The following is a 12,444-nucleotide window of genomic DNA, read 5'->3' as shown; positions in this document are numbered from 1 at the left end:
GGCTTGGGGTGTTGAGGCTCGGGCCGCACTCCGAGAACCTCGTTCATGACGCGCTTTGGTGCACGTATAAAAATATGTTTCAATAGAAAATTATTTTTCTTAACTTTTCATTTCCACCTTCAAACATGCTACAATGTAATTTCTGGAACATTACAATTTTCATAACATTATTTATAATTATTGTTATCATTATTGATCATTATTGTAGTGTTCATCAACGCTAACCCAAACTGATCTATTGTGAGGTTAATACTCTTCAGTGCGGCTGTATCAGTTCACACTAACCCGAACAGCATGAAACTCAGAGCTTGGACCGCAGAGGCTTCAGGTACTTGTGAAAGGACTCGTGGACCTGAGTAAGAAAGTATGTTGTTAGTATACATACTGATGTCCCGCGCATCGACACATAGTGGACTGAAGCGGTGTTAGAATGTATAAAATGGTTATCACCTCTGTGGCATTGAGCGGTGACCTCCGAGCCCAATCTAACATGTTCTCATACACATTTCCGTCATATCGCCCCAGGACGGACTTCAGCTTTTTGTCAGGGAAATCGAAGGCATCCACCAGTGCAACAGCGTTGGGTCTGAGCAGACACAGCAGCTCTTTAATACGCACAGAGACCTGCAGCATCTGAGGCACAGTCAGCAGTCCAGCCTACAAGGGTATCTTTTGTTAGTTTTGTCGAAACAGGTAAAACGGTTTAATTTTAACAACTACATGATCATCTGGGACCCCCACCCTCACTATGAGTAAAACACAAATGACCTGTAAGAAGTCTCCAGAGTTTTGGGCGATGCCTTGCAGAGCGTAGAGCAGAGCCAGGGTCGACAGCACCGAGTGTATGGCTGTGTCCCTGATCCCACTCAGCTTCTCTGTGAAGAGCTTCACTACCACATAGTGACAATGGGCCTGGGAAAGGTACAGAACTCTGTATTTTTAACCATTACATCAGATGTAACAAAAGTACATTCAGATAGAGCTCAACTTACATCTGAGGCTCTGACCAAGTCTATAGCACTGTTGTTCCAAGCGTCTTCTTGGCATTTTCCCTTCTGTGACTCCTGCTGGATACTTCTGGCTGCCAGCTCAACAAGTCTAGGAACAAACACATTTAGTACGAATAATCAATGATTTATTCATATTTATTATTTGTAGTTTTTACGTTGCAGCTCGTAGTTTATAGCTCTCCACAAGGTCAGTCAGATTGTTGACGTCCACTACTGTCGGCCTGGCAGAGGCCGGGTGGGCCTGGACTCTGTGCTGATCAATGTCATTTAGGTATGACACAATGCCTCCCAGCCGCTGACCAGCTTTGGCCTGCTTGTAGCTTTTGACCAGATATCTGGTCAATAAATGTTAAAAAAGTGAGTAAAACAAAAAATACAGACAGGATAATTGTATTCCTGGTCCTGTACCTTGCAGTCTGCAGCATCATAACTGTATTCTCCCCTTCGTATGTGCAAGTGGGAGTGAAATTCACATAAATGTCAGGCAAGGCACTGCTGCGGGAATAACCATGTCCACCACAAGCCATGCGGCACACTTCAATGCCAGCGTTAGTGGTCCAAGTGGTGAAGGCCTTCAGCCCAGCAGAGAGGGCATGGAGCTGAGGATCAGAGTCAAATCTGTAATCGTTTCAGTGTGCTTGCTGTGAAAATATAAAAATCCTTTCAATCAGTAATTCATAGGAGCGCTTATCAAAGGTGTCGGGGGCATGATTACATCAAGGGAGTTTACGTGACTAACACAGAGTGGACGGAGCAGTGGAGTTGTGTGCTACCTCCATGTCCACTCCTCCTAGTCTACTGCTGGCCCTTCCTCCGAGACAACTCCTCGCCTGTGATGGTATTAACAAGGGCCAACATTGGGTAACTGTTTATTTTATCGCATTAGTTTTGCTTGTCCGTACACAAACAGTGGATTAAAAAAAGTCTAAACACTTCAGTTAAAATGCCAGGTTTTGTGATGTAAACAAATGAGACCAACATAAATCATTTCAGAACTATTTCCACCATTTGATGTGACCTATAACCAGTATGATTCAGTAGAAAACGTTTTTAATCCTCTGGGGAGGGGGGTAAAATAAAAAACAAAAATAATGTAGTTGCAAAAGTGTGCACATCTTTAAACTAATACTTTTTGAAACACCTTTTAATTTTATTACAGCACTTAGTACAGGTCAGTACAGTCTTTTTGCATAGGAGTCTATCAGCATGGCACGTCTTGACTTGGCAATATATGCCCTCTTCTTTTCAGAAATGCTCCAAATCTGTCAGAGGGAGGGCATCTCCTGCACAGCCCTCTTCAGATCACTCCACAGATTTAAATTGGATTCAAGTTTGGGCTCTGGCTGGGCTATTAGAAAACATTCATCTTCTACCGTGAAACCATTCTTTTGTTGATTTTGATCTATGCTTTGGGTCATTGTCATGCTGAAAGATGAAATTCCTCTTTGTTTACATCTTTCTAGCAGAAGGTTTTGTGCCAACATTGACTGGTATTTGGAACCGTTTCAAATTCCCTCCACCTTGAATAAGGCCACAGTTCCAGCTGAAGAAAAATTGTGTTCTGATGGTGATGTGCAGTGTTGTTTTTGCACCAAAAATACCAAAGCCCTCTAATGCTTTGGAAGCTGTCAACGGACCATGGCTTTAGCCGTAAGATGCGACTGGGAAAATGTCAGGAAAAGCCCACTAGAACAGCTACATTTTATTGGGGGTTAATCAGAGGCAATTTGAATGATGGTGTGGCAGGTGTGTATTTAGTCCTATTTAACATGACTTTGAATGCGATTGGTTGATTCTGAACACAAGTTATAAGAGGGTGTGCACACTTATGCAACCTCATTATTTTATTGTTTTTATTTTTACTCCCCCCTTCCTAAAGGATTTATGTTTTATCTTTTTAAATGAATCATACATGTTATAGGTCACATTCATTCATTTCTGTTCATCTATATTACTGGCCTCATCCTTGAAGAGTATCTGTGGATCACCTTTTCTGACCCACTGATGTGCTCACTTTTTCGTCGAAAAGTGCTGCCTGGTGGTTGAGTGGTTAAAGTGACAGCACACATGCCAGGCTTCATGTGCAGCCGGCCGCAGTGTCGCGAGATTGAATCCCAGCTCCGAGTTTGTTGCATGTCCTCCCTTCTCACTCAGCATTTCACACTCACACTCAGCATTTCACACTCACACTCAGCATTTCACACTCACACTCAGCATTTCACACTCACACTCAGCATTTCACACTCACACTCAGCATTTCACACTCACACTCAGCATTTCACACTCAGCATTTCACACTCACACTCAGCATTTCACACTCACACTCAGCATTTCACACTCACACTCAGCATTTCACACTCAGCATTTCACACTCAGCTGCCCAATAAAGCATATGGGTAAAAAAAAAAAATAATTTAAAAAAAGCTTATGTTCATGAAATCAAGCCTAAAAGCAAGTTGTTTTTAGGAACCAAATAAAAAAATATTAAAATTGAGATCGATCACAATGAGAAAAAAAATCTTGAGACCCCGGTGTTCTGTATCGGCATAACCCCAGAGTTTAATTTTGACCTTGAATCTTTGCTGCATACCTCTGGCAATTCACTGAAGTCTCCCTGGTTGATGTCTCCGGTGATGCGGTGATAGGTTTGGTTCATGTACTGACCAACAAAAGTGAATGCATAGGCCGTAGCCAGCAAAGGAAACAGCTTGTACTGTTGTGTTTGGTAGTCGAGGATCTGGGGCTCAGGCTCTCTGCAAAAATGTGAATATTGTAAATCAGTCATTTGTAATTGTCATTATAGTTTTGACTTACCCAGAGCGAATTTCAGACTGATGCCGAACAGAACTGTAGCGAATGGCAATTGTACAGGACTTTGCTAGAGACAAGGCAGACTGACCAACAATCAAGGACCGAATGAAAACCATTGTGCCATAAGTCAGCTTGGCACTGGGGGGCTTCACATAGCTGCCATCTGGCGCCACCTTGGAGATAAATCATTTTAAACTTTATACAGTACTAACAAAAGTGTCAAAAGAACATTTAAGAGTTAAAAAAATAAAAGAGTGAGCATAGAAACAACGAAATGGAATATAAATATAAAAAGTATAAAAATAAACTGACCAACTGTGAAAGGGATTATTAAACCAAATAATTAAAAAGCAACAAGAGTAATATTAAAGGATATATTAAAGAACATGATTAAATGTTCAGACAATGTTGTTAACTACCTTTAATATTTAATAGAAAATTCAATTCAATTCATTTTTTGTGAGTGTAGGACCAAATTCAGTAGAGAAAAAAAAAAACGGCAAGTAGAGCAAAGGAGAAAGTACACAGTCCTGTGGAGAGCCTGTGCTGGTAGTCTGAGTGTCTGAGACATTCTTCCCCAGCCGCACGCACCTCTTCAGGGAGAGCGGCGCATTTGAAACTCACGAATGTGACTGGGAAGCAGAGTTTTATTGTGTGAAAGAGCACAGTGTTTTGAGCTACAATTACAACGGATTAGCTCCGTGTGCCGTTCACATTAGCCTCCGTGTCTTCGCCCCATTGTCGCGGACTTTCTGTTTCATACTCGCGGCCCTCTGTGCAAGTTTAAAATACTCTGCTCTCTCCTCTGTTGTGCTTTCAAACGGCCAATACATCTATAGAAACAGCACAGAGGACCGCGATTATGAAACAGACACAAAGGCTAAACACATGGAGCTAATGTGACAAAATGACAAAATACTCTGGCTTCAAGGACCACTGACCTCACTCAACATAAATACAATTAACGGATACCTTTGGAATATACGGAACTTCACATGCTTTGATAGATCTTACAGAAGAAATAACCAATCCCTTAAAAGCCTTGGAGGTGTTGGCTGATCTAACAAAAGCATTTGATACAAAAAACATTCTATTTTGTACAGTAAACTGGAACAATGTGGGCAATGCAGTGGGGAAAACATTATTTATGCAATAGCTGTTTGTGAAGATGGGAACACACCAGTCTCAGTGTTTGGACATTGTGTGAGGCCTGCCACAAGGTTCAGTGCTCAGTCCAAAGTTATTCAATATTTACTCAAATGATACATGCAAAACTCCCAAAATACTTAGTTCATCCTAATTGGAACTGGAGAAAACATAACGCTTCAACACAGAGCTTATTAAACATCAAGCTTATTTTTTGTTAATGCTAATATTTGCAAATTCGTTGAGGTCATTATAGATGATCAAATCTGCTGGGGACCTCACATTAAACACATTTCTATAAAAAATATCTAGAAATCTTTCTGCACTGGCTAAAGCAGGACATTACTTAGACAAGAAAGCGCTACAGCTTCTGTTTTGTTCCCTAGTTTTACCGTATTTAAGTTATTGTGCACTGGTCTGGGACAATACTTTAAAAAGCTATTGAGAACCACTGTTCGTATTGCAAAAAAGGGCAATCAGACTACCGTAATAAAAAATGTGGGATATATTGAGCACAGCGATCCTTTCTTTTATTTTTTATGTTGCACCGAATCGCCAAAGCAAGATCCTATGTTTGTGAATTCTGTTCATTGACAATGAAATAAACCTTTTCTGATTCTGATTCTACATTGGCAATAATTATAATAAAATAAATGACATACTACCATGTTTTCTTTGTTACCATAATAGAATGATCAAGTGCAATACCTTTGCATATTTCATCAGCATGTTGTCTCGTGGAATCCGAAAATTATCCAGTTTCAAGAATCCATTGTCAACTTCACTAAAGCCAAACTTAGGACCGATATCTCCAACCAGAATACCTATATCCACACAAAACTATTACATTAGTCTCATTTATAACTGTGAGAAGCTGTATCTGGTTTATTGTGTCACCTGGAAGAGGTTCATGTGTGTCCATGTGTCGGATCTGTACAATAAAAGCATGCAGACCATGGCAGTTTCCTTGGGTATAAAGCTGAGCTAAAACCACAGCATGGTTTGACGTCTTTCCAACTACAGAAAGATAAGAACACGAGAAAACAGAAGTTGAGTAAAATGTTACATATATATGCAGAGGATGTAGATGCACTTACGAGCTCCGGGCCACCATTTGATGGAGGTAATTGTGGGACTGTTTAAAACAAACTCCTGTGTTGCTGGATCATAAGTGGCAGTGGTTTCAAGGCCCCTGAGGTGAGTACCTTTGGAAGGACAAAAGATAGAACCATTATTATTTATTAGTCTTAACAATACACATTTCTCAAACATCAAATAACAGAAAAAGTACTGCGCTGTCCCTGAACCTAAAACTCCCTGTTCACGCACAAAGCAGGAAAACTGTGTTTGACAGACCTTGTTTCCAAAAATCTTTTTCAAAAATCTTTAAAATGGCAATAGAAGCATGGAATAGACTATCACATATTATTCCAAAGGTACTAAAGTAGTACCACAAGTACTACAACTACTACTATTTTACCGTGGCCCATCTCAGTCTGAGCGTAGGTGCCGATGATCTCTAGATTCCAAGCGGGCATGAAGAATCGATCCATTTGCTCTGGGGTGGCTTGGTTGAGCAATGTGGGCAGGAACATCCCCAAATGAAGATCCAAGGGCTCTGGCCTCCCGGGGTGCACAGAGCTGGGCCACAGAAGGCAAGAGTAAAGACGCAATGCAGACGGAAACGTGGAAAGGCAAAAGTAGATGGAGAAAAGTCAACAACCACCAGTAAAAATTGGTTCCAATTTCCCCAAAAGAAAAAAGAATAGAAAACAGATATGGAACACTGGGTTCAACATGGGAAAAATTGGCAAATCATAACCTCATGCAAATTTTTAACAATTAATCCTGAAACAGAAAATGACACATTAATTTTAAACAAAGATTACAGACGGACATGGCACACTATCAACAAGCCACAGGTATTGATGGATCGAGGTGAGGATTAAAGCCCATATGACCTGGTTCTCAGTTCTTTTTCCTTATGACATTGTTTGGCGAGTTAGTTCCTGTGGTAAATAATTGTCATCGTTTTGGATGGATGGATAGTTGAAAATTACAGAAGTAGTGCTGTGTTCTACAACAAAATACCTCCACCTGTGTCATCAAAAAGTGCAATTCCATCAAAAAGTGAGAAATGTTTCATGCAACTTACACCTTTTTATAACAAAAAAATATATTTAACAAAAATATATTTAACAAAATAAACATGTTAGTGTTAGGGTCAGGTCTAATTATTTGTCAAATCAGAACAATTGCATGATTTAAACTGATTGTAGCTCTTGTTTTCAGTATGGTTGCTAAGTAAAGAAAGTAGTACAATTATAAATGTCACCAAAAGAAAAACAGGCAAAATGTTTGGTAAAACATAATTGTATTCCCTTTGTTTCACCAAAAGGTGTGGTCTAATGTGTCATATGGACTTTATGTCAGAGTGATTCATAAGAGCAGGGCTTTTACTAAACAAATTGTACTGAAGCACACAATTCGCAGCAAAGTTCCTCTGATGCAAGTGAAAAAAATCCAGGGTGACATCCTTGTTTTGGCATCTAGTACAGTTTGAATTATTTTGTATCCCTAGCACCCCTTGAAATACATATAATAATAAATAAGAGCTGTAAAATATTATTGATTGACAGCTTTTCATTAAAAAGAAGCTTTGCACAGGACACTAAGGGTAATTTAAAGTCGTTTTGGACATGATTGAAAAGCTTTGACAAGAACAGAATATTGGTGTTAGAGGTTAGGTCAAGTGCAGTTTATGTTTGATGAATCTAATTGTTAGAACAGAGAACTATACACATATTTGATTAAGATCTGTCAAACACAATTTGAACTTTGTCAGGTAAGGATCAGTGTCCTACTAAGCTTCAGTTCTAAATGTTGAATGAAGGAAATATGCATGATTCAGCCATGTTCACTACACGCCACTAAGAGAAGCAAAAGAAAAGCAGCTACAAATACTGTCAAATTCATTTCACAACTATAAAGTTGCTTATTAGGGGAAAAACTCAATTAACATATTTAAGGAAGCACTATCTTACTACGTACTTATATAATCCTCACTCTTCTTTCAATAGTCTACTAAATTTGACACTTAAAATAGAAGTTATCTGATAGTAGTGCAGATCAATCGTCAACTGATGTGCACATTGATTGGTTTTGTGTGTCCGAAAGCTATATTTTACAAATATGAAATCAAATGGGCTAAATCTAGGACTAACCATGGCCCAGCTCAGTCTGGGCATAGGTGCCCAGAACCCTGAAGGACGTGGCCAGGGGTAACCACTTCTTGGACTGCTCTTGGTCACACAGGCTGTACAGGGTGGGGAGGAACATGACAAAATGCAATCCCAGGGCATCATGCTGGTTGCCTGTTACCAAACTGTGTAAAGGGAAGGATACATTGTTTAGGTTGTGGACAGATTTCATAGCATTCAGAAGGGCTGTAGTCGTCCAAATTACTGGTCGACTGAAGAAAAAGCAAAATCAAAACTGTGAAGTATTATATTATATCATATATATATATATATATATATATATATATATATATATATATATATATATATATATATATATATATATATATATATATATATATATATATATATATATATATATATATATATATATATATATATATATATATATATATATATATATATATATATATATATATATATAGTCGACAAATAAAAATGTTTGTCGACTAAAACACTATTGACCGATTAATCGACTTTAAGGATTACAGCCCTGGCATTCAGCAATTACAGTTCGTGGACAATTTTTCAGGCTCAATTGGGAGTGCATTACCAATTGTGAGAGAAAATGCTGAACAATACAAAATGGGTGTACGCAGTTTGATTTACAGGAACAGTATCTCTAGCTCTTTTAACTGATAAACAACTACAGTAGGTGAGATAGCGCACCATCCCAATGACCCAGCATTGACGGACTTTGAGCCGACTATTTGGACATAGACTTTATTGACTCTATTGGCATTAGATGAACTTGTGGTGGAGACATTTTGTCAAACTTACAAATAAATAGTTAAACTATTGGTTTCTCACCGTTGGGATACTTAAAGAGCAACGCCATTATTGAGATGTGCAGCATCAACAATATCAACAAACATTTATAGAGGGCAATGGTTTGGTTGGTTTATTACCTCTTGTAGGCGTAAATCTCCTCCGGATCTGCAATGCCATATTCTCTAAGCTTCAAAATCATTTGCGCACTCTTTCTTACAGCTTGATCATAGCGCTCACTGCGAGACAGGAAGTTTGGGTCCTCTTCATCGAAATCTGAATCATTTAAAACCAGTGACTCTAAAAGGAGAATAGGATCAAAAGAAATAACATAAAAGGGGGGAAAGAATAAGGGCACATCACCAACATTTGGGCAGTAATACAGTAATACATTTTGTTACTTAAGTAAAAGTACAGATACAGGAAAGGTTTTTTGCACACTGTTAGGGTTAAAACACTTATGTAAGAAAATACCCTAAAATGAAATGAAAAATTAATAGGACTTTTATATGGATTCCACCTGGACATTTTTGCTTTATTACAAGTCCCTAAAACAATTTTTTTGTGAATTTACCTTCAGCTTTTAAAAGAGAACTGTCAAAATGCAAATGTTATGGCATAACTGCAGAACATAATGCTACGCTAGGTTAGCCATTTCATGATGACAACTCTAAGCAACTCTTAGCAAGGGTTGTGCTCATAAAATATTATATTTACAGGCTAAACACTGCATAACGTTAAGCAAAAGAGCATAACTTGATCTGACATCTTACCAATTTCTCGTTTTCTTTTGGTCTTTTCGGGCCCACCATCCAAAATATAAGTGAGATTCTCGACGTCAAAAGAGGCATTCTGTCGCTCTTTAAGAATATCCGGATTCATCGTTTTATCCCTTGTAAACCCTGCGATAGTTGTAATTTGCAGTTTTTGATTAATTTGTTTACTTCGATCACCAATAAACAACCTCACACAGAGTGTTGTAGCAGCAGCAGGACCATAGACTCTGCTCTGAAGGCACGAGGCGGGGCTTAAGAGTCACATGACTTGCACAGCAAAGATGACATAAGAGCAATTCTGGTGTCCGTAAAAATGCAGAGCTCCACTTCTTGCATGGATCTATTATAATGAGACTTCTTGCTCCATTCATTCCTAATGGGGAATTAGCAGAGTCTCACTAAAATAAATCAATGATTAACACAACAGCTCCTCCGGGGGGAGACATAGTCCCTCCAGAGTGTCCTGGGTCTTCCCGGGGCCTCTTCCCTGTGGGACATGCCCGAAACACCTCCCCAGGGAGGTGCCCAGGAGGCATCTGGAACAGATGCCCGAGCCACCTCAGCTGGAGGAGCAGCAGCTCTACTCCGAGCTCCGCCCGTGTGACTGAGCTCCTCAGCAATCCTCTAAGGTAGCGCCCAGCCACCAGGCATAGGAAACTCATTTCAACCTCTTGGATCTGCGATCTTGTCCTTTCGGTCACTACCCAAAGCTCCAGACCATAAGGTGAGGGTAGGAGCGTAGATTGAAGACGTAACTTGCTTTGCCTTTCGATTCCGCTCCTAAATTTAATCTGTAATGTTAAAATAATACCACAAACTGAATTTTGTATTACATGTACTTTTATCAAGTTTGTCTATTTTATATTCAAGTTAAAGTATGTTAATCTTTATTATATATTCACATTGTACTGTTATGGAATTTCTGCAAACAATTACCAAGAAATAATTAAATTGAACAGTTTGTCTTTCTCAAAAGGTGGATCTTATTTACTCGTGCACAGTAAATAATCACTTTCGCTAACAAAGGCATCTGTCCCTCCTCCCCCAGAACAAGGACAATACACATCCTTTAAGTGACATAAACTGACACGTACGCACATCATTAGAATCAAATCAGCTCCAAAAGAGACAGAACACAGATGCAAAGATTCATGCTATCTCATCAGAGGTGACTGATACGATAGAGAAGGAGCCGGACCATATTTATCAGGAACCCATATTCTGTTATTATCAGCACACAATAACAGCATAGATAGAATGACATGTCATTTTACCATCACAGTACGTAAAAGTCTTAACACGTTGGCCGTGATTATCCATCTGTAACATGCTCTTGATACGATAGTCCAACATCAAGAATTAAAATCAAAGGTCACTTGACAGATCCGCAGACTCAGAAGGAAGGGCGAGGCTGGTCCCCTCTCTTGTTCCCTTTGTACTTGGAACCATTGGTTTAATATATTAAACAATCAGAAACAATCCATGGTGTTACAATTTATGGGAAGGAACATAAAATCGCATGCTAGGCAGACAATGTTCTATTGTTTTTGACCAAGCCAGAGATTTCCATACATAAGGTGATGTTGGCCCAATGTCTGCATACAAACTAAACATAAAAACACACAGAAATTAGAAGAATTTATAAGAACAGACAAAACTCAGACAAAAAATTGACAAAATGGGACAATTACTTTTTTATGCCACTCTTTTATTTGGTTTATATTGTGTGTTGTTGTTGTTCTGCTCTGTTTTTGTTTTCTATGTTATAAGAGTAATAACATTAATTGTACATAATAATAATAATAATAATAATAATAATAATAAAACTGACTTTGTTCCATCATAAAAAAAGGAAATAATAAAAGAAAGAAAGGTGAATAAAAATGTGTAAATAAATCCTTGCATTTATACAGTAATGCAAACATACTGGACATTGGAAAGCAAAAACAAGTATTTTTTTAAAATATTTTTTTTTATTTTTAAATATATTTATTTTTTAATACATTTATTTCCACATGTATATCCATGTTTCTTTTTTACACACACATGATCAAACCATTGCCTAGTAAATAAATAAGCTTTATAATGCATAATACTTCACAGGAGTTGGAAAGGCTGTTCCAATTGGATGATCCCGTTTGGATTTCATGAGCTTTGAACTCATGATGACAGATCTACTCAGTGCTTATTCCGAACGTGCCTCTGTTTGGGATACTTTACTACTAAAGATTATATATGTTTTAGTGGTACCTACGCAGAATTATGAAGAACATGCTAAATCTACAGAGAAAGGCCCCACGCTGCTGTGAATCGATACCTGGATCTTCTTGCTGTGAAAAGAAAGCGCTACCCACTACTACTATTACTATGAATATTACCACTACTACAACTTTAAATACTGCTACCACTACTAATACTATGACTACTACTACCACTACTACTACTACTACTACTACTACTACTACTACTACTACTACTACTACTACTACTACTACTACTACTACTTCTAGTAGGACTGTTTGAGACCTCATACTATAACAACACTATGCAATTGGCCAAGAACATTTCTGACCCAGCCATGTTTCCAATTATGTCATTTTGGTCCTCCATACACGACATGACAAGTGTGTGAAAAAAATGTCTTATTAGATACAATAAAGCATCCATAGATTA

The 12,444-nt window shown here is 38.5% G+C and overlaps 1 protein-coding gene across 4 annotated transcripts; it reads right to left on the bottom strand.

Annotated features, from left to right (window-relative positions):
- Positions 1-13: 13 nt before the first annotated feature.
- acox1 (acyl-CoA oxidase 1, palmitoyl) lies at positions 14-9,968 on the bottom strand. 4 transcript variants are annotated; one of them, XM_072462511.1, is made up of 14 exons: positions 9,769-9,968; positions 9,136-9,295; positions 8,192-8,352; positions 6,065-6,172; positions 5,865-5,984; positions 5,676-5,791; positions 3,825-3,994; positions 3,601-3,763; positions 1,419-1,609; positions 1,166-1,345; positions 993-1,098; positions 769-912; positions 451-657; positions 14-352 (listed from the first exon to the last, which is right to left on the bottom strand). In XM_072462511.1, exons 1-14 carry the CDS (start codon positions 9,875-9,877, stop codon positions 302-304), a joined length of 1,986 nt encoding a protein of 661 aa, XP_072318612.1. In that variant the 5' UTR covers positions 9,878-9,968; the 3' UTR covers positions 14-301. The 4 variants fall into 4 exon arrangements, with proteins under 4 accessions (XP_072318612.1, XP_072318611.1, XP_072318614.1 ...); XM_072462510.1 differs by lacking the exon at positions 8,192-8,352 and adding an exon at positions 6,448-6,608; XM_072462513.1 differs by lacking the exon at positions 8,192-8,352 and having other exon boundaries at positions 16-352; positions 9,769-9,967.
- Positions 9,969-12,444: the final 2,476 nt, after the last annotated feature.

The sequence above is a fragment of the Eucyclogobius newberryi genome, unplaced genomic scaffold, assembly GCF_026437365.1.
Source record: "Eucyclogobius newberryi isolate DKJ021-1_F unplaced genomic scaffold, fEucNew1.0.hap1 SCAF_4, whole genome shotgun sequence".
NCBI lineage: Eukaryota > Metazoa > Chordata > Actinopteri > Gobiiformes > Gobiidae > Eucyclogobius > Eucyclogobius newberryi.
Note: the sequence above shows the minus strand (reverse complement) of the source record. Positions and strands in the feature narration are given on the sequence as shown.

What these genes read in the sequence shown, in the direction of transcription:
- acox1 (XM_072462511.1), bottom strand. Translation starts at nt 9,877, where the DNA reads ATGAATCCGGATATTCTTAAAGAGCGACAGAATGCCTCTTTTGACGTC. An exon ending in CAAATGGTGGCCCGGAGCTC is followed by an intron (nt 5,985 to 6,064) that starts GTAAGTGCATCT and finishes ATCTTTCTGTAG; the next exon opens with TTGGAAAGACGTCAAACCAT. An exon ending in ACTCTGGAGACTTCTTACAG is followed by an intron (nt 658 to 768) that starts GTCATTTGTGTT and finishes ATACCCTTGTAG; the next exon opens with GCTGGACTGCTGACTGTGCC.